Source organism: Oreochromis niloticus, linkage group LG10 (genome assembly GCF_001858045.2).
Source record: "Oreochromis niloticus isolate F11D_XX linkage group LG10, O_niloticus_UMD_NMBU, whole genome shotgun sequence".
Classification (NCBI taxonomy): Eukaryota; Metazoa; Chordata; class Actinopteri; order Cichliformes; family Cichlidae; genus Oreochromis; species Oreochromis niloticus.
Window position 1 is genome coordinate 19,752,725 of NC_031975.2, and position 21,927 is coordinate 19,774,651.

The following is a 21,927-nucleotide window of genomic DNA, read 5'->3' on the forward strand; positions in this document are numbered from 1 at the left end:
TTTTCTGACACTTGTATGTCATCAGTGCCTGCACCCTCCACCCTGAACTTCAAGCATAAATTGCAAAAAATGCCAGATGTAGCAAATATGTAAATTAAAACTCATACATGCAAAATAAAATTGTCAGGTTTGATAAACATGCAATTTAAAAAAGGTTTATGCACTCTTGCATCAAAGTACTTAAAGTATAAGGAAAAATAATCAAATGGCTTTCAGTAATTCCACTGTTTAGTCATAATATCTGATGTGTTTTAAGCACAGGTTTAATACTAATCAAGTAATCTTTAATGCTATGCTTACTTGTGAGTACTAATACTGCAGTGTGAATTATTTAATTACTGAGCACATGCAAACAGAAGGAGACCACACAAGAGAATAGGTTTATATTTTCTGGAATGCTTTTGCCTAGAAATTTTTTTTCCCCCCTTGCCAATGCCGACATGTTTTCATTTTCTTTAACTTTTCTTTTTCCTCCAAGATCCAATTTATATTCATGGTATGTTTTCTGTTTTTTTCCCCTCTTCTTTTTTTATGGCCTTATAAGCACCCAATTCCTCCATCTTTATTGGCAAAAGCAAACATGCTAGTAAATTAGAAATCCATTTTTACAAACAAAATACATGAAGAAAATACATCCACATCCTGCAAATATAAACAGTAACAAATCCAAAACTATTATCCAATAAACACTTTACATTTTTTACACCATTGTGTGATAGTACAAAAAGTGGGAGACCTTCTCTGAATCCTCACTTGCACAAAGCAAGAACCTCGCCAGTATAGGTTTATCCCTTCAACCTGCCAGTGACCTCATTAAATTAAAATAATTAAAAAAAAACCCATCACATGAGAAAATCATAATGAAGTACAAAGGGAAAAGCAACAGCCTCTCATCTCTCACACACACATCATTCTGACGCTAATGCTGGAGGTAAAAACATCAGCTTTGGGACAATGAGGTCGCTGGCAGGAGGCTTCTGAGTATCAGTCAACAGTCAGATATGCAAGCCACACAAGAGCACTACCAACGTTGTAGGTGGGAGGAAGATCTGCACCCTTTTAGATGCGGTGCCAGCGTGCATTAGGGAGCAAAGAAAACCAATTGTAATCACTGACAATATATGACCATGCAGGCCAAAATGTGCATATTACTATATATATGTGCACATTTCTACACGCATGTCTTGTGTAAAGTCTGCACAGTAATAAGTTAAAGTCTTTCTTCTCCTATGCTGCTTCATTCAAACTGGATATGATCAGTTTAGCTGAGTTACGAAAAGCACAAATCAAACAAAACTTCATTAAGCTGCATGTAAACGTATCTGGTGGAAGGGAAGCAACAGGATTAATTCTTTAACCAAATACATTTGTATGTGAGTTTTAATGGTTTTGATTCCTCCCACCTTGAGGATTCTAAAATACAGTATATGGGAAAAAAAAAAAGGCAAAACAGAAAATAAAAATATTTATCATGAACTCACACACTGTGGTTTTACTCACAGAGTGGCTTCGGAGCACAGTTTGACAATATTCAGATAGAGGCAAAGCTGCACTTAAGCTAAATCAATGTTGTTACGGGCATGACTCAGTGTCTTTCAGAGTGTTTTCCACAGCTCGGAGCAGCTCTTATATTTCTTAAAGAAACAAACAAACAAAAACCTACTTAAATGACAAGTTTAGTCAAATAACAATTTGAACTGGTTGAACTGAAAATACAAAATTCGTGCGACTAAAGCAGAGATGCTAAGCTCTCTTGCTCAACATTTTCTACCTGATACAACCTCATCATTCGTTAAAACCAAAAAAAAAGTATTAAACTTAGAGAAAAAAAAGAAAAAAAAAAAAGAACAGTAATTTCTCTTTCAAGCATTTACAAAATTTACAAAAGTAAATCACATGTCCTGTAAAAACTCAGCAATCCGCTGACTGTGTAAGGCAAAGAAATTATTTATATATTCTTTTTTTTTTTTTCTTTTGAAGCATTACATTCAAACACCTGTCTATGGATCTCACATTTTTGAAATGGGTGATCTGATCTTTGTCCCGTCAGGGCCTCTCAATGACCAAGTGACAGAAGAAAACAAGTGAAAATGTTACGCACTCTTAGCAGATGAACATGACAACATGTGTTTGGGTGTGTATTTACACAGAGTGGCACTAGACAACTGAGTGAGCAACAAAATACAAGTGTGGGGGGGCGATTTCTTTTCCGAACATGACTACATGACTGTATGTGAAGTGCATGGAAGTTTGTAAACATTGATTGTGTTTTTCTATTGCACTGGTATCCTACTGTACCTGCACTGGCTGTATGGCCATGGTACAGCATCTCTATGGGTCTGTCTGTTTATTAGGAACACCAACATGCATGTGCACTGGCAAATATTCATACCAGCACACATTTAGGGAAAAAGAAAGATGCAATCCTTTAACACGTTGGGCTTTACCACATCAAAAGGAACTGAAAACTGTACTATACTTTGCCAATATCGGTACGGCACAGTGCATTTATGCAGTGGGGAAAAAGAATAAATAAATTTCTCTGTGGTAGCGGCAGAGAACGTTCTGTTGGTGATGGAATGGCTGTCCCTGAACAGAGGACAAGATTCTACAAAAACTGGTGAGAAAAAGAGCTTAAATACAGTATGTATAAAAATACCTATTCACAGTCGACACAAATGTTGTGCATTACTGATATTGTTCATCTGGTAAGCACACAGAAACTTACATAAGTTTTTCTAGCTATAAGAACAACTAAACATGTATCTTTCTCAGCAAAAGTGAGATGTTTTAAACAACTGTTTAGTTGAGGGATACAAAAAACTGTTGACCATCTACACTTCTTTTCATGTACAATAAAGTAAAGACGTTTTTTTTCTTTTACTTTGATTAGAGTCTAAAATTACTTTGAAAATACTGGAAAGGGAAAAAAAAAATGTGAGTTCCTTTACATCAGTTTTAATCTGCATGGGAGTGGGAGTGGGGGGCCACTGATTCTGCTGGAGAGCGGTTAATGATAATGACCAATGTCATTATCGCCTCCAAGATCGACTCTCGTACTCATCGTCTTCATCGTCATCTTCTTCCTCCTCCTCTTCTTCCTCTTCCTCCCCAGGTAAATAAGAGCTAGCTTCCTTCTGTGGAAATAAAGACCATGTTAGCATTTATATTTATGCTTTTCCTGGAAACTTTAAGTCAGCTTTCCTGCTGGCAACATGCATGTTTAGAACACAGTAAACAGAAAGTGATTCAAAGTGTAGCCGAGGGAAGTTATTTAGGCTGATATAAGCCATTTTTAATAATATTGTAACAAATAAAAAATGTGAGGTAACTGTTTAAAGAAAAATAAAACAATCCAAAAATGTACTGGAATATCAGATTTTAAAATCACCAAATATTGGTACTGGTCTTAAAAATCCTATAGTGGTCAGACTCGCCCTACTGCCTGCTTCTGATATTTCTTATGCTTTAGATTTAGACATCCTCCATTCTGTTGGTTAGCCGTCAGTGAATCCACCATGACGGGTGACCTGCTGATCAGTCTCAGGAAATGAATTCTAATCTCTGCCAGTCAAACTAGTCTGCAGACCTGTCCACAAATCTGTCCGTTTCAGCTCCTGTGATAAAACGTGATGAGCATGAAGTGGCTATAAGTAGATCTGCAGTCAGAGGAAATCTGACAACAAATCTAAGCACCAGAAATTTCTACCTGTGCACAGACACATTTTCAGAATGGCAACCATACCTTTAAAAAAAAATAAAAATTACATATAAGAAATGGGACAACCTCAGAGGGGGAAACTTACCCCTTAAATAAATACAGTATAAGGATTTCACCTGACAGTAATGCAGTTTTACTCATGGGGCCAAGATGCTCTTAGTACTGAGAGGCTAGCACTCATTTTCCTTTGGGAGCTGCTGTTAAAAATTAACAAGCAGCAGAAAAAAAATATCCAAGTAAAATCTTGTGAATGTAACTAAAACTTCAAAAGTTTCCCCAACTCAGATTTTCAAGTTGTGTCGTACACGACGCCCTTTCCTTACTTTGAGTTAGTTACTGGGAAAACATGAAGCTGTGTGTGTATTTGTCATACCGCATTGTCCTCATCTTTAGCCTCCTCTTCCTCTGGCTCTGTTGTAACAGAGGGTGTCTTGGGCTTATACCAGGAAATCTGCAGAACACGACCTTTGAACTTAGCTCCCTGGTTTGCTGCCTAGAACACCAAAGAGAGGTACAGCTCATTTAGATATTTTACTGGAGTATTTTAATTATTTGAATTCATTCATTTATTCTATTACTATTAGAAGAAGATTAGAGGAAAAGCAGTAAGATAATGAGAACATGTAGCCCATACACATTTGGAATCATGTGACTTACATTCTCTGCTTCACTCCGTGTCTTAAAGGTCATGACGACACTGTTGGCGTCTTGGTCACGGAGATCCTCGATTTCGCCAAATTTCTAGGTTTAAAAATATCAGTTGACCAATCAGGATATAGTTATACATATCAAAACATATATGACTTATCACAGGGAAAATTATTCACTTAACATATCTAAAAGATACAGTTAAGCCCAAAATTATTCATACCCCTGGCAAATTTTGACTTAAAGTTACTTTTATTCAACTAGCAAGTTATTTTTTGACTGGAAATGACACAGGCGTCTCACAAAAGATAATAAGATGATGTACAAGACGCATCATTGTGGAAAAAAAATATTTCTCAGCTTTTATTTACATTTGAGCAAAAAGTATCATGTCCAGAATTATTCATACCCTTTACAAACTGTCACAGTCTCTGGGAAAATCCAAAGTTCCATACCATTCCAAATAGTCAAAGCTGTTCTAAAGCATCCTAATTACCCTGATTAATTGGAAATAGCTGTTTTAATCAACTCAACAGGTGAAAAACAGCAGCTCTCTGCAGGTGGTCTGTGGACATTCATGGCTAAGACAAAGGAACTCAGTGAGGACCTGCAGCTGTGCATTGTGGCTGCTCACAAGTGAGGAATGGGCTACAAGGCCATATCCAAATGTTTTCAAGTTCCAGTGGCCACAGTGCAAAGTATTATTAAAAAATACAAGATGTTCCGCACTGTGGAAAATCTCAGAGGACGTTGTCGGAAGCCAAAAGTGACACCTGTGCTGGCCAGGAGAATAGTGAGAGAGGTGAAAAAGAATCCAAGGATCACCACCAAGGCCATTCTGGTGAATCTGGGCTCTGCTGGTGGCAATGTCTCAAGCCAGACAGTCCAATGGACACTGTTGGGTTCCACGGATGCAGACCAAGGAAAACGCCACTTCTCCAGTCACTTCTAAGGCATGCAAAAGCTCATTTGGCCTTTGCAAATGCTCATCTGGACAAAGAAGAAGGTTTCTGGTCTTCAGTGTTATGGTCAGATGAAACAAAAATTGAATTATTTGGTCACAATGATGTTGGCATCATTGTGATCATTTGGCATAAAAATGGAGAAGCCTTCAACCCAAAGAACACCATCCCCACTGTCAAACATGGTGGTGGGAACCTAATGCTTTGGGGGTGTTTTTTAGCCAATGGACCAGGGAACCTAATCACAGTAAACAGCACCATGAAAAAAGAGCAATACATGAAGATTCTCAACAACAACATCAGGCAGTCTGCAGAAAAACTTGGCCTTGGGAACCAGTGGACATTTTAGCATGACAATAACCCAAAACATACAGCAAACATGGTGAAGAAATGGTTAGCAGACAACACCAGTAACGTTTTGCAGTGGCCTAGCCAGAGTCCTGACTTGAATCCAATTGAGAATCTGTGGAGGGAGCTAAAGATCAGGGTGATGGCAAGAAGACCCTCCAACCTGAAAGATTTGGAGCTCATTGCTAAAGATGAATGGGCAAAAATGCCTGTGGAGACATGCAGAAAGCTGGTCTGCAATTATAGGAAGCGTTTGATTGCTGTAATAGCCAATAAAGGCTTTTTTCTATTGATTATTGAGAAGGGTATGAATAATTCTGGACATGATACTTTTTGCTAAAATATAAATAAAACCTGAGAAATATTTTTTTCCACAATGATGCCTCTTGTACATCGTCTTATTATCTTTGGGGAGACACCTGTGTCATTTCTGCTCAAAAAAGAACTAGCTTGTTGAACAAAAGTAACTTTAAGTCAATATTTGGCAGGGGTATGAATAATTATGGGCTTAACTGTATAAGAGGGAATAAAGTGGTATTTATTATGACAGTTTTTATTACTTGGCAATAACATCGTGGTGTATTATTTGAGGGAGAGATCCTGCCATATTCTTACCACAAAGTGCGGCATTAGCTCTTCTTTTTCCTCCTGAGTGACCCCTAAAATAGCCAGGGCTCTGGGTCTGTGATCAACCACCATACGGTTCACAGTCCCGCCGCGCGCCATCATTTCCCGGTTTCGACTCCGGCCGCGGCCCACGTGCATCGCACCAGGATCTGGGCCCAGCTTTCCTCGGCCGCGACCTCGACCTGCTGGAGGCCGGATCAAACCCAAACGTGTTGCCTAAAGGAGGACAGAATGGGCGGTTGACTGGACGCTGTTTGATTTCAGTACACAATTACACATCACTGTGTGTCTAATATATATTTTGAATAACTTTAAAAAAAAAAGTTTATGCAAAAGTACAAAACATAAAACAACAACAAAAAGGAGCAGGCCATCACAATCAATCAGAGCTGAAACATTTTCTACACACCCTTACTCTCTCTCACTTTCTGCCCTTTACCATTAGTTGTCACTCCTCCATTTTTAGAAACATCTCCTTCCTTCTCAGACACGCCACAAGCTCACAACCACTCTCCCTTTAATTGTCATCCTGCGATTTTCTTACAAGGACCAGTGTCTCAAACTTTAATGAGGCGCAGCTCCATCAGTGTAGGACGTGTGTCTGATTTGGCTTCGTTAGCGGATGTTCCTCTGGGCTTGCTTAAGTGGCTGCAGTTTAATGTGCAGAAGGCGGGTTGAGTTTAGATGGATGAGGGATGCATATCCATTTTTAAACAACTAGCCAATTTAAGACCCTGGGGTTAAAGGAAAAAAAATGCAAAGCAGGTTGTTGCTAACAAAAGCTATGTTGTTGTTAGCCTGATCTTAAGCCACAGCCGTCTGTGTGCACAGCAAATTTAGAGGATAAAGAAGAAGAAGAAAAAAAACAAACAAACTTTGTGTATGACACCAAAAAATAAAAATAAATAAATGTATGGGCTGCATGACCTAACCTGAAACCTAATTAATAACTTTTGGCAGAATCACTGGGTAGATGTGTTATTTATGTGTCATTGCTCATTTAACCAGGAAACCACACTAACTTACAAGAGACCTGATCCAGAATGAATGCAACCAAGATGAGCATGAAATATAATGTACAAATACTCCAAACAAAACTGCAATACTAGTTACCTCAAGAAAAGCCACCAATTCAGTAGATAAGTGTGTGTAAGTGTGTGTAAGTCTACCTCCTTACATGTTGATGGAGTGTAGTAATAAAATGCTGTTTAATCTGATGTGTCAAAACCCCGAGGGCACTACAAAGCAAGCATCTGGAGGAGTGCGTCTGGCAACTACTGGAGCCGACTAAGATAACAGTACAGAGGTAAACTGAAAATTTGCCATGAACCTCTTTTTTTTTTTTTTTTTTTTTTTTTTAAATTACTGAATATAATTCAAGTTTATTTATATAAGGCCAGTTCACAAAAACAGTCACCTCAAGGCATTTATGCTGCAAGGTAAAGACCTTGCGACGATAGTGTGCAAACCACAACAGTCAGTTGGTCCCCTATGAGTAGCGATTGGGGTTAGCGGGAAAGAGAAACTCCCTTTTAACAGGAAGAAAGCACAGGTCATTTACATCTTGTGTAGGTGTCTTGTGGTATCACCAAGACGTTCATTAGGACTCTTACGAAGCTTCGAGCAGAGCGAATAACACTAAACACAGCGGATCTGAAGCTTGTGCAGAAACTGCAGGTTCAGGTTCCAGTTATCACAGAGTCAAATAAAACAAACAGAACATAGACGGTTTAAAAAACTCTTTCTGCCTGACACGTCTGACAGAACACAAATAAACTAATGAATTAAATATATTGTTTGATTGATTTTATTGGTGGACAGATACCATCTCTTTCCACCCCTTGCAGAACAGGTTGCGACTATAATCTCATCTGCACACTTCCTCTAAGGCATTTCTTGGTATCACATCCTCTAATTCGGTTCTCAACGAAAGTGTTGATGATGCAAGATGCTGTCAATGATTAACTTTGTGTCGGTTTCTATCCATGTGTATTTTCTGTGCGTGTGTGTGTGTGTGTGTGTGTGTGTGTGTGTGTGTGTGTGAGTGAGAGAGTGTGAGAGAGTGTGAGAGAGAGTGAATGTGTATTACCTCCACCTGTAGCTGCCCCAGTTTTCTTTTGAGGTCTGTTGTATCCTCTCCAGAGCTCATCTTCTTGTGAAAGTCCAGCTCAGCATCTAGCAGCTCCTTCTGGGCCTGATCGCATGTCATAGAAAAGAAATTTGTTTACTTAATCCAGAGAAGCAATTAAATACACAAATATCAACTTGTGTTTACAAATAAAGGAGGGGGGCGGGGTGTGCTGTTGGTCTAACAAGGTCAATCAAGACAAAAACTGTGTGAATTGAAATTGTGATTAAAAAAACAAACAAAACAACAACAACTTTATTCCTATGCACCCAATATTCAAACAGACCCCCTACTTCTGTCCTGTACAGAACCAACATTTACCTTTTGATCTTTTTTCAGTTTTTTCAAACTTAAGATTAGCCTAAGAACCGTTTCTTTCAATATGGATTAAAAGATTTGTATAAGCATTCCTTGGAATTTCCAGGAAAAATAACAAAAAACCAAAAAGAACCACTTTTTTCATTGCATTCAGACTAAAAAGGACCCATTCCCTGATATAGGAACTCATGTAGGAACTCAACATCACACAGCTGAAATTTGAAAAGGGCCTAGGACTAGGACACAACTAAATGCAAAGAGGAGAAAACAAATGTGAAAACAGCAAAGATTTGTCGAGGCTAAGCAGTTATTCACTTGGTATATAGGACAGCCTGTATGCACATATCCTGTATATACGTAAATGTCTATACCTTGTGGTCAAGTAGTTTTAGAGCCTTTAGAGAATGTTTTTTTACATTTTGGTTTAACATCAGGGGAATCCTATGCACTCTCACCCCCCCCCCCCATTTTTAAGATATTATAAATTGAGACCTGGAGGTTCTTTCTTTCTACTGCTTAATAAAGACCCCATAAATGCCTTAATACAGCAGCATCTAAGGTTTAGAGTACACAAAATGTATATAAAAAAATTAAAACTCAAACATCTACCTACTCAATGTATGCAGTTTTATTCTTCACATAAAAATGTTTTTGTTTTTTTTTTTATTTATTTTTTTAAATTCACATACTAGAAACACCTTTTTAAAAAGGACCTGTGAAGTGTGAAAAAAGGTAAATAAACAACTCTACTAAGTGTGTGATATAATTTGTGACCTAAATTTCTCACCCCTACTCTCAGTTATGTACAAAGACAAAAAGGAAGCCAAACTTACATCAGTCTTGGTTTTGGGCTGGCTGTGGTTAGTTTTGGCGCTTGAGACCTGGAAGGCAGGGTTCATTTCATTCTGGAGCTGGGTGATCTTTCCCGTTAGTTCTTTCAGCGTTTTCATGATGTTGGCCCTCTCTTCAGGTTTCATGCCTCGGTTTTTCTCCAGCCGACTTATCAACGCCTGGAAGGGCAAGACAAATGGTATCAGAAAGAACGTTGACAGTACACTGGAGAAAAAGAGGAAGCAATACAGATAAGAATAGTTTCAATGTTAAATGACTTACTTTCTGACACTCAATCTGTGTCTCTAACATCTCCTGCTTCTTCTTTCTCATGTCTTGCTGGAGTTTTAGTGCCTCCTAAAGGAGGGAAAAAAGAAAAAGGAAATCAAAAACATCCACCGAGATGAAAAACCCCCAAACAGTTTTCTCTCAGTGGAAGCCTTCTTAGCTGTGGCTCCTGAGAGAAGGAAATGGCTTAGGTCAGCTATTCTTTTAATGGTCAAAATATGTAAGCAAATTAAGCAACATGCCTGCTTTTTCTTGAGAGCTTCCTGTGCTTCCAGTGCTTTTCCCGTTTTCCCAAGGCTCTTTGAGGAAGACTTGGTGGCTGTGGAAGTGTAGGGGCCCTTCTGGGTGTTTGTAGGAGCAGGCACCACCTAAGTGTCACACAGAGGAGAAAGGTGGGGGGGGCGAAAAAGGAAATTAATATACAATTAATTTCTTTACAAATACAATTTTAGCTAACAAACACACATAAATCACTGTGAAAGTGGTGTAACACACATGTGCCATCATAATATTATACTTTTGTATATTATATAATATCCACTTTGCCTGATATTGTCTGCAAGATAAACTTAAAACATACAGCAGCCGTGTCCGTGTTTGGATTCAGGTTGTCCGACTTGGCATTAGCCGTGGCCCCAGTTGCTGCAGACAGGTGATGCTTGGGTACAGTCTTGTTCAACACATAAGCAGCTGGATTGTGCTGCTTGATCCCCTGCAGATAAAAACAGTGAGGGGTAAATCAATGGATATTTAAAAAAAAAATATATATAAAATTGGTATCAAAGGATTCTCTATGTCTCCGCTGTTAATACCAACTTTATGCATGTTGCTGTGCTGCAGCCCCTGGTTGGGTGCTGACCCGGCCACCTGGCTCCCTGAGCTCTGCTCCTGCTGCTGAAGGCCTGTGGCATTGGCACCAAGCTCGCGGTGCCAGTACACGCGGATAAAGCGGTTGTTGAGGACCGCTTCTGTGCTGGATATGGCTCGTCTGGCTTCTTCATTCTTTGTGTACTGGATCAATGCCGCCTCTGGGTCTCCGCCAAACACAACCTGGATTGAGAGTGCACGTGCAAGTCCGTAAACGTGTTGAATCAATTCTCCTGCAGGCCTAATCTCTATGAACTTTGTGGGGAGCATTCATTAAAAAACAAAACAACAAGAAACAAAAATGGATGCATTTTACCTGTATATTGACGATGGTTCCAAACTTGCTGAAATGCTCGTTGAGTTTGGTGATGTTGTTGAGTTCGCGCGGGATCTTGCGCACCTCCAACTTTGTGTTCACATAATGATTCCTCTTGGGAAAAGCACCCTTATGCTGGTTGTTGAAGCTCGGCCTAAAAAGAACATTTCAGGGCTAACATCACTAATTTGGCAGTTTTGTTTTCATAAAAAAAAAGAATAAATGAAGGAAAAAAGCAGATAAGTTAATCAAAATTTAGGGATGATTGATGATCTGGGATTCAAGTTTCAGCCATATTATGGTTTTATTTACAGAAGACTACTACCAACCTACAACCTGCATGACAGTTTAAATGTACTCCAAGTAGAGGTGGTGCAAAGAAATCCTAATGACTGGGATGCTTGTATCTACCTGCTTACAACTGAGACAACACTTGCTGCTGACCTGACTCACCTCACCTTAAAACAAAGCTCCTTAGCAGTAATAGGAAATGGGGTGAGGCACCAACTTGATTACATTTCAGCTGGCTACTGTACTCCAATTTCTTCACAGAAAACAAAACACTGTGCAGAATACATGACATCCTAAATCAAATATGTAAATGTTTTTTTCTTTAATCTCTTACTTTTCCATCCAGGGTTTTTTAGGTGCTGGCCCTTCAGCTGTACTGGGTCCCATGGTCCTCTTCCTGCTGTCCTGCTCTGTGTTGAAACGGGACACGTTACTTCCAGGAGTGCTGGGTGCAGTAGCTGGCTCTGTCTGGATCACTATGTTGGCAGCTAGAAGATACGCAAGAAGTCAAATCAGTCTGAGAAGGTCAATTTCCCAGGATCAGGTTGAAGACAAAAAAAAAAAAAGATGGTAAAAGAGGTCGTTACCTCTGGAGCCTTGACCTTCACTGGAGGTGAGGCCGATGAGGTTGGAGCGTTGAGTCTGCACCCGAGGAATAAACTGACGATATGGGTTACGTCCTGCTACAGTCAGGCCTGGAGATTCTGGGTTGTAGCCTTCTGGATCGTAGTTGTCTAATGTGTAAAAATGAACAGACACACATGCCGTTAGAGGGGAATATGAAAAAATGTAAAAATATGAAAAAGTGAATACAAGCAAACATAAATAAAAAAGAAACTTAAGTGACTTTAAAAGTAACCACTGAATATGTAGCAACCTGTGACATGAGTTTAACATGTAGTCCAGGATAAAGACACATTTTAAAATTTAACATTTATGAACAAAACCTACAAAATATGAGAAATTAAAATTACAGTTATTGTAAGTGCACAAAATAACCCAGCAAGAAACAAACAATCAGAAAAATTAACAACCAAGATGATCCTTTTCATTCTTATCTACATTTGTGACACACAAGTGCAAAATTATCAGAAAGAGGCCCTTCATGGCAGTTGTGGTAACAGCTCACAAACCCAAAGTTTGCAATTACCAAATAGACCAATTTCTTTTTAGTTCTTTAAAATCTTTTAAAGAGTCTGTAACTGAAACCCTCATGTGCGTAATCATACTCAACTAAATGAGTCATGACAAAATTTCCCAGAGATGCTGTTTTTTTTGTTTTTTAGGTTAATACACAGCGCTACCTTCTGGTCCACAACTGTTACTGCAGGCTCAAGAAATACATCCCAATTGTGCACACAAACACGCAAGCATGCCATACAACAACTACTTTACAGTGACAGGAAACAGAAACAGAAACAAAAGTGTTTTTGTTTTAAATAACTCTTACCACCTTAGTTATTTTAGATATTTAGTAAACTAACCTTTATTCTACTGTAACTATTAAAGCACACAGAAATAAGAAGTAAAAAACAACAACTCAACAACATAAACAAACTAAAAGGAACACCCAAATAAAAAGCAACACAGCAAAATCTCTTCCAAATACACAGTCCCAATCTGAAAAGCAAAAGCAGCCCTGCTTACATTCAGACTGGACATATTGGGGACGAAGAGACACAGATGAGGTCGAGGAAGGAGGTGGAGGAGGAGGAGGAAGTGTAGGAGGTAGGCCCACACCAGGCGGTCCGACGGGAGGAGAAGAAGTGATTGCAGATTGGTGGTTGGGGGTATCAATCCCACTGGTTGCTATCAGTGGGGGTCCTGAGGGAGACACAAGCCCAAGCTGATGTCTCAGGTATACAAGGTCATTGTGGTTAACTACAACTTAAAGCTAAAACTAGATGTGAAAGAAAAAAAAAATTTGTCAATTAAATAAAAAATAAAAACTAGATTTAAAAAAAAAGAAAAAGAAAGAAAGTTAAAACCAACTAAAATTATTTTGTAAACTGGGAAAAATAAAATGAAAAAAAAATGGAGACAATATAACAACAAAAACTAAATGTAGCGATAAAAATAATAAAAACTAAACTAAGAAAACTAAATAGGAAAAATCAACTCTGGAAACTAAATGAAACTCAAAACCAAATCAAAACCAAAAAATCAAAATGAAATAAAAATTACCAAAAAAAAAAGTAAGAAAATGACAAAATGCAAAATTGCAATGACTCTGGAGTATATTACAAGTATAATATTAAATAAGTATTTCAGTGAAAATCTGGCTGCTTTAATATAAAAGCAGACGCACCGGGAAACTGCGCCGTCTTCTCGATAGATTTGCTCAAACTTTATGACATACTATTCATTTATCAAGTGGAAGATAGAAATCTCATAACTTTAACATCCTTAAAAAGTAGCTGAAACAATAAAAGCCTATCAGGTCAAATGTTTCAGTCATCAGCCTCCATGTTTTAAATATATTAAAAAAAAGGCAAAATATTTTTTATGTACTGTTTATGATCAATGGGCAGCTATCTACTGTGTAGCACGTCTGCTCTAAACGTATGTAGCTACATAAGATTTTTGAGCTTTGGATTTAAATAGAGCTTTTTAAATCATCATGATGATTTGCAAAAACAAAACACAGCCAGTGTGAAACGGATCTGGAATAGTGCAACTTAAAGGCAGGAAGATTGCACAGGTCGATTTCTTTTCCTGAGAAATTAAACAAAAAATCTTTACAACTGAGCACGCAGTCAAGTCGAGCAAGTGTTTTCACACACATATATATTGCTAAATGTAATATTGAAGACAACTGCTTTTCTACACACCAGAGTGGTGACATCATCTCATTTCAATATACCATTCATTTCAATCTTTACATATTTAAAACCTCTGGTGTCTTCAAAGTTAGAGTTAGGAGTTAGGAGTACAGTGTCACAATACGGAGCCCAGGATGTCTTACATGTGACCTGCTACACTTTCAACAGAATGGGGAAATCACATATGTAACATTTATGGACCTCTGATTAACTGGTTTGGTACAAGTTGCCCAGTTTGCGTAGGTAATGACTCGCCACTTTTTCACAACTTGGTTCATGTGACAAATCATATGATTAATAGTGAGTGGTATCGACAATTACATTAATGGTATCATGACATCCCAGTCCTGACAGCAGGTAAACATCGCCATATTAGTTAGCTGGATCTTGTTGTGAGTGGAGACAAAATTGTTCCTAAATGAAAATGATTTATGATTTAATTCTATTTCTATTATATTAAAGAGATGTTTGTCATCTCTCTAAAATTGGGGCAACTCATGCAAAAATATCTTCATAAATCAATGATACTACAGGCCAAAGGAAAGGTATGTATATTGTGACTAGACTGAAAAAGCGAAGTGGAAGAACAATGCCTCTCACACAAAACCAAATGCTTAAGAGAAGAACACCGTTCTTCTGGCTTTACTAGTTTGTAGACGCAAATTGTAAAACTTTGCAATATGATGAAGCTCAGACTGATGGATTAGAGGAGCATTAATACTCACCTGTCATAGGGAAAACCCCGGGTGGTGGTGGCTGGCCATAGGGTGGCATAGAAGGCATCCTGAGGGAGGGAGGTGGTTCAGTGATGGGGGGCATGGGCAGCCCGGCGGGTGGCAGAATAGGTGGGGGTGGGAACGGAATAATATTTGGTAGATTGACATCGTCGACTATGAGGGGGTCACTGCCGTGATCATAGAGACAATGGTCACCACGGACACAAAATCCTTTTTCTGTGTGAGGGAGAGAAGCAATTATTCATAAATATCATACACAACATGGAGTTTATATAAACTGCTGCTTTACAGTCACAAGACACACATGCACACACACGCATTAATAAAGCCAAACAAACAAAAAGACCCCACACACAATAACAAAAAATTCATGGGAATTAAACAAAATGAACAAACATCTGAGTTTAAAGCAGCTAAGTCACACAGTTCATGTATTTACACCAAAGCCTCATTAAGGAACTGGGTCCCAAGTGGCTGTGTTTGAGCACTGTGACAGAAAGCAGTGTGCTTCAGGGACAGTGGGTAAGTTTAAACTCTCCTGAGCCTCAATGTAGAGGGGAGTGAGAGGGAACCAGCTTGCTTTTCTGCCTTTCACTGGGGACAAGAGGATGAGTGCTAAACAGTGGTCATTAGTGAAGAGACCAAACAAGGCACAGAAGCCTCAGGGGAAGAAAAAGGTAGTGTTTAAACTAGAGACTTGAGCAAACTGTACAACAACCGTCATAAACTTGGAATAAGCACTTAACATTTCCTTTAAATCTCATCAAAAAGCTCCAGTGTTACTGTGATCCCCTTTGAAATGCACAGAAAACATCTCTCTAACGCTACTGCGCTGTAGCAGATAAAAGGCTCTCAGATGGAAGAAGAAAAAATAAAATAAAAGACACACAGACACACGAAATGACAGAAAGAAGGAATCAAAGGAATTGAGAACAGGATGATTAACTCTGCTCCTACCATCGTAATCCCTGCAGCGCTGTTTGAGTGAAGCAGTCTTGCTGAAAGGTTTGCAAACACCATCTTGCCTCGTTCCGTAGTAGCCAGACCAGCTGTCTGTAGTGCTGTCGGGCAAGTGAGCCAGTGTTGCTACCGGTACACCCCCAGCTCCTGAAGATGAGGAAGAAGAGGAAAAGGGATGCAGAGGTGGGTGTAAGGGCAGGAGAGGCGGCGGGTGCTGCTGCTGCTGCTGCTGCTGCTGCTGAGAGCCGGATGTGGTGGAAGAGTTGTATCCGTCAGTGTCCTTCCTTTCTGCCTCGAACTTTGACTTGAAGTCTGTTGAAAACAAGTAAAATCACATAAATCATTGTGTACTGTCTCATAGCTGACTTTTAAAAGCACTATATTAATTAAATGATATATTACAAAAAAGACAGAGTTGTAATGACAAAGATAAGCAGATTAACCTTGGTGGTAAGAAGACCAATCCCAACCCATGTTGTTGAACCCCCAGTGATAGGACTGCAAAGCTGTCCACATTCTCCCTTCCTTTCTACCAACTCCCAGCAACACTGTCCAGCAATCCGACGGGAATAAAAACGAGAGTCGGCTACATCCGTAATTTCTACAAGTCTTCTCATCTAAAGCACCTCACACCAGCACGTCTCCAACAGCAAGTCACCGTCACTAATGCACCGTTTAGCAGTGCTGACGAGAGATTCAGGAGCTTCTTCACTCCTCAATCTTTGTTCCCCTGTGCTGTTGTTGTTATTGGTTGTGGGAGGGGGGACTTTCTCACCTCTGCCTCCTCTGTGCTCCCTATCCCTGCTCTTTCCACGACTGCCACTCCTGCTCCGGCTGCGGCTCCTGCTCCGGCTGTAGCTTCTCCCGCGGGGGCTGCCCCTGCGACGCTCGTGGCGCTCACGCTCCCGGTGGGAGTCGCTGCCGCTTTTCCCGTGCCGATCAAAGTCACGGCGCTTGCGCTCGTCTCGCCTCCTATCATCGCGGTTCCTGTGTGGATGAGAAGTTAGAGGCGTTGCTGATTTTAAATGTAAAATCACACAGGAATACTTGACATGTTTTCAGACACACAAATGTGGGTCTTCTTATAACAAATGAAGACAAGGATCATTTCCTTCTGTATGTCTTTAACATAACATGAACCCTGAAATAATGACCTTTGTTTGAGAGAAGTTCGCTTTTATCTGAAACAAGTTATTAAGGAAAGCCTTAATTAGGAGGGTTGGAAACGAACTGTACAAATATAGCTTCTTGGTAAGATCGCTATACAACTACACAACATCATTATGTACTAAACAGTTCAACAAGTGCGTCCTACCTGCAAATGTTTCAGCTGCTTATAAAGACAAAGTTAAATGCAAGCCATATACCTGGACTCATTGAAGTCAGGGCGATTTCTCAGAGGACTTCTCCTTCGCCTGTTCTCTCTCTCTTCCTCGGGTGTTTCAGCCTTGAGGGGAAAACAAAATAAACAAAACAAAAAACATCAGCTATAATATAACTTTAAAACTTAGGCTATGTCCACACGTACACGGGTATTTTTGAAAACGCAGCTTTTTCTATGCGTTTGGGCCTTTCGACCACATGCGTTTCTTCCAGAAGAATGGCGAGATAATTTTCACAGGTCGAGGACTTCACTTTTGGCTCTTTGTGAGCTACTTCTGCGTTTACATGTGGACGGAGATATTTTTTCAAAACTGCATGTGTGGACGAGATATTTTTTATTTTTTTAAAAGAAAATGGAAAATCTCAGTTTACAAAACTACCCATGTACGTGTGGACGTAGCCTTAATAAACAAAAAGGCATTCAAAATAAATGATTTTATGAAAAGCTTTGATTTCAAATTGAAACGCCCATTCCAACAAAACCACTGAACCAGCTTAAAAAATAGTGTGTGTGTGTGTGTGTGTGTGTGTGTGTGTGTGTGTATGTGAGCACACTCATTTTCAAAAGGCGAGCTATTCAATTTCAGGGTGTACCTCAACAACATCAGCCTTGACTGCAGGCGGTTTAATCTCCTCTTTGGGAGTTTCCTTGGCAGCAGGATTTCCCAGGTAGTTCTTGGTCGTCAAACATTCAAAAAGTTTATCAACAAATCCCACCGTCTCTGCAAGGACAACATTAATCACGAGAACACATTAAAAACTGCATGCAGTTTTCAGTCTTCTGAAAAGGGGCCAAAAGTCTTAAAGCATAACACACACAGAATAAATAACACAAATGAACACTGCATCCATGAAACGTGGGAAAGCTGCCTGATTAAAAAAATGTAATATTAAAAAATTCTAAAGTGATCCAGGAGACGCATGTAATAACCATCAACATGTTTTCCAACTAAATTAAACCCCTAAACTAATTTTAATAGTGTAGAGCTAAAAATAACGAGACTGAATTGGACACATCACACTGGATACAGAGTCACTATCAAACAATGCAACACTCCCTCTGGTGGCCACATGTGGGGTCCACAAATGGCATCCACGAGGTGGTGATACTGCAGAGAAGATGGCATTGATAATGTTCCAATTCAAATTTAAGGTGCTATATATTTCATTGTATTCTGCCTGCCTCACTATATTTATACAGGTGATACTTCATTAACATGGCCTGTTACAGAATGCAGACTACATAAGTGCGACTATTAATGGGTAATACACATGAGTTCTGGGGGCTGAAAAGCAGTTTGTGTTGCAGAAATGTTGAGCCTGTTTATCTGACATTCTTCCAAAGCAAATCTTTCAAAAATCCTGGGTAATGGCTAACATTATCAGTTTAATTGGAAGCCAAGACGACACATCAATTGGATCAAATGCTTCTGATCGGCTTATTTCAATATTGGTCATTTTCTAGCCTCAATCAAGTTTTTTAACATTGTTAAGGCAAAGACCCTGTTTAATTTCAATATTATTTATGATAACCACATGTATTCCATGTTTGAGCTAATTAAACTATATAGTACAGTCCTGGTGGCATATGAGGGGAAAAAAAGAAAACTAAATCCTCTCTGCAGGGGTACTGCATTTTTTGTATGCAGGAAAAAGTTTCTGATCTTTCTAAACTTAGCAACTAATTTATAATAATCAGTTTAGTCATTGATCTCGACAATGCCACCAGCTCTGATTCCCAAAGGATTTGTGACCTAACTGCAAAGCCTCTATTGTCTGACATGTGCAAGGGGAGTACGAATAAATCCCTTGTTAGCTTAATGATGGAGCAAAAGCTTTTCCTCCATGTATACCTTTTTGTAGGAAGACATCAAGCTGATCAGCACAAAGTGCTTTCAGTTCCTTCTCTGGTTTGTCCTTCTTCACAAGAGCAACTACATAGTTGGCTAATGCAGAGGGGTCAGCATCACATCTGCAGATTAAAATGTATATATTAAAACATATATATATATGTACTCATTCATATGTCTAATAAGAAAAAACTGTTAAAACTGAGAGAAAATGTCTTAGTTGAACCAACTGAAATATAATACATATCAAAATCATTTACATATCTATGTATGCAAAAGCGTAAAATGCAAAGGGGGACAGATCATTGCCACAAAACTTAAACAATCCACCAAATGCATAAAGTAAAAGAAAGGTTATTATTCTTTTAGGAAGGAAAGGAGTACAGGTTTCCATGGTAGCATTTCTTAACATTGGTAATATAGCTTAACATTTAATTATGATTACAACTAAGTTTGATGACCATTCTTTGAAAACCCTGCACATGATGTGCTACAATGCATGCAATGTAGGGCTTTTTGAGCATGTGAAAGAAATGACATAGGGTAGTGACTATGTCGGAAGTGTTGTTGTGGTTTGGTTTTTACACAAGCGTTGATATTCACTGTGTTACAGCTGGTCACCCTTTCTGTGGGCATAAAGAAAATGCTCAGATGTTCCTGCAAAGTAAGCTGCAAAGTAAGCTAAATGTATGATGTCAGGACTTCAAAATGAGGGACATGTCAAGGTGTGTCTGTCTAACTTACTGCTAGCTTTTCAAATTTAAAAAAAAAATACGCTCAGTGTTATCTACACTGTTTTTAACCTTTGCTTACCCAGGAAAATGTGACTCTTGAGATTAAAAATATCTTTTACAAGAGTGTCCTGGCCAAGACAGACAGCTGTAAAATCAACTGAGTTCCATAAACTAGTAACACACAAATGAATGCAGAAAATAATACATAAATTAAGTACAGGAAAACAAAAGTGATACAAAATAAAATACAAAAACAACAAAATATATAAGCTTCAGAGCCCATAAAGCGTAAAACACAATCATTATCGTCTTATGCACACTGGTATACAGTTTTGCTGCAGTTTGCGTCATGTGCTCACAATAGTTACAGTTTAGCCATCAAACCCATTTTGTTCTTTTAAACTGAGCCAATGGTTGAGTTTGTTTGACATGTTTGAAACATTACAGTCTCATGGGGAAAAGATGTATGCATCTTAACTAGTTGGCTTCTTCTGCAGTTACCACCGGTGTCTTCTTAAGAGTAATTTGTATTTATGCAAACTGACAAGGTGAATTTGTTATACTTCACTGCAAAATGCAAGTAAAAGTCTGTGGCTGGTTTTCAGTATCAAACTTATCAGACATATAGCACTGGACCAATGCATTATGAAGCTCAATAAAGCAATTACCAGCACAGTAATCTTTGCAGTTTGAGCATGAATGCCTTTTTTTAAATTTAATATAAAGCCTGGTAAAACGATTTCAGTGTGTTTACCTGCACTTTTTCAGTTTAAATGTTCCACTTACACAACATTTGCTTTTTTAAACTTAAAAAATAGAAATCAAGCTAAAAGATCTCAAAGCCTGTCAGCTATGGGGAACCGAAAAAAACCCCCAAAAGCCTTGACAAAAACAGTCCCTAACAAGTTCAAGCAACGAGCCGCTAGTAGTTAATTAACTGCTGGCTCACTAAAGCTACAGTCAAATTTGACCCTTAACTACAGGATCATTGACCATGGAAATTCCCAATAATTAATAATTACCAACAATATAGATTTAATAACAATGTGCATGAAACTATGCCAACTTGAACTCCAGCCTTTAGTTAAAGCAGCTTAAATACGCCTCACTTTGGCTCTGTAAGGACTTTTTCTCCCCTACGCAAAAAACTCCTTGTTTTTAGAGGATGAACCTCGCTAAGGAGGACACACAACGATAATATTGTGGAGTTACTCCATTAGTTGATTAAACAGTGACTGTGTGTTGTCCCAACAGCACAAAAAAGAGAGGGAGGGGGCAACTTAAATCCTTTAATACACTCCATTACCCATTTGAGCTCGTAAACATATTTAAAACAATTTTAGCATCTCGCGTTAGCAAAACAGAGAGAAAGCGTAACGCTTACAAAGCATGTGTTACTATGGAAACTCCAAAAGCAAAGTATTTGTGTGCATTTAACTATGACAAACGTCGAGCTAATAGCTACAGTTTTAATCAGTAACTTTTCCCAGAGACAACAGCTGTTTTAGGCAAGAGGGGCTACACGTTGAAGGCTAGGAGCTTGCTACAGAACTGTGATAAAGTTACACTACCGTGCGCCAACTTAACTACCATAATGTCAGAATGCAAGAATTCTCAGTGCATCAAACGCAAGCAAACTCACTACATCATGCACAATCATTACTAATGAAAAATAAAAGTGCTTCTCTGTGCTTCGAAAAGCCAACAAGCGATGGTTAGCTACTCGTGCAAGAATCTGCCATTGATGCCAGGCTAACCCAGCGGCTAGCAGGCTAAAGCAGCTACGTAGCATGCACGCTAAATGTCATTTCATTTCAATACTCACATCGGCTCCAGGAGCTTTGCCAGCCACGATTTCAAGGCTTCAACATTTTCTATGATCATTGTGAGAAGGACTACAATACTGTCTACAAAAAGAAAGAGCGTTTTGACAACCCTACTTTCATCGTCTATAAATTTATAAGCTTTAAGGCCTTCTGTCTCTCTTCACTGGCAGGTCGTACAAAATATTTTACGGCATGGCAACATGGTCAAATTGTCGTAACGCAAGCACGACGGCGGATGTTATATTATTATGCATTTAAACAAACAAACAA

The 21,927-nt window shown here is 38.9% G+C and overlaps 1 protein-coding gene across 3 annotated transcripts; it reads right to left on the reverse strand.

The window, feature by feature from the left end:
* Positions 1–376: 376 nt before the first annotated feature.
* On the reverse strand, positions 377–21,860 carry rbm27 (RNA binding motif protein 27). 3 transcript variants are annotated; one of them, XM_003446997.5, is made up of 21 exons: positions 21,657–21,860; positions 19,101–19,219; positions 17,842–17,969; positions 17,232–17,311; positions 16,640–16,851; positions 15,862–16,176; positions 14,893–15,120; positions 12,993–13,169; positions 11,933–12,079; positions 11,680–11,833; positions 11,055–11,208; positions 10,688–10,921; positions 10,452–10,583; positions 10,114–10,239; positions 9,866–9,940; positions 9,586–9,762; positions 8,396–8,500; positions 6,295–6,522; positions 4,379–4,462; positions 4,095–4,214; positions 377–3,137 (listed from the first exon to the last, which is right to left on the reverse strand). In XM_003446997.5, exons 1-21 carry the CDS (start codon positions 21,713–21,715, stop codon positions 3,033–3,035), a joined length of 3,159 nt encoding a protein of 1,052 aa, XP_003447045.2. In that variant the 5' UTR covers positions 21,716–21,860; the 3' UTR covers positions 377–3,032. The 3 variants fall into 3 exon arrangements, with proteins under 3 accessions (XP_003447045.2, XP_005452642.1, XP_019219382.1); XM_005452585.4 differs by lacking the exon at positions 12,993–13,169; XM_019363837.2 differs by lacking the exons at positions 16,640–16,851; positions 17,232–17,311; positions 17,842–17,969; positions 19,101–19,219; positions 21,657–21,860 and adding an exon at positions 16,308–16,427.
* Between the last annotated feature and the right edge of the window lie 67 nt (positions 21,861–21,927).

Bases quoted from the DNA above. Each gene is read 5' to 3' on its own strand.
- rbm27 (XM_003446997.5), bottom strand. From the start codon at position 21,715: ATGATCATAGAAAATGTTGAAGCCTTGAAATCGTGGCTGGCAAAGCTC. The intron at 13,170-14,892 runs GTGAGTATTAAT...TGTCTCCCTCAG, and splicing joins CGGGGTTTTCCCTATGACAG to GACCCCCACTGATAGCAACC. The intron at 3,138-4,094 runs GTATGACAAATA...TTATTTCCACAG, and splicing joins CTAAAGATGAGGACAATGCG to AAGGAAGCTAGCTCTTATTT.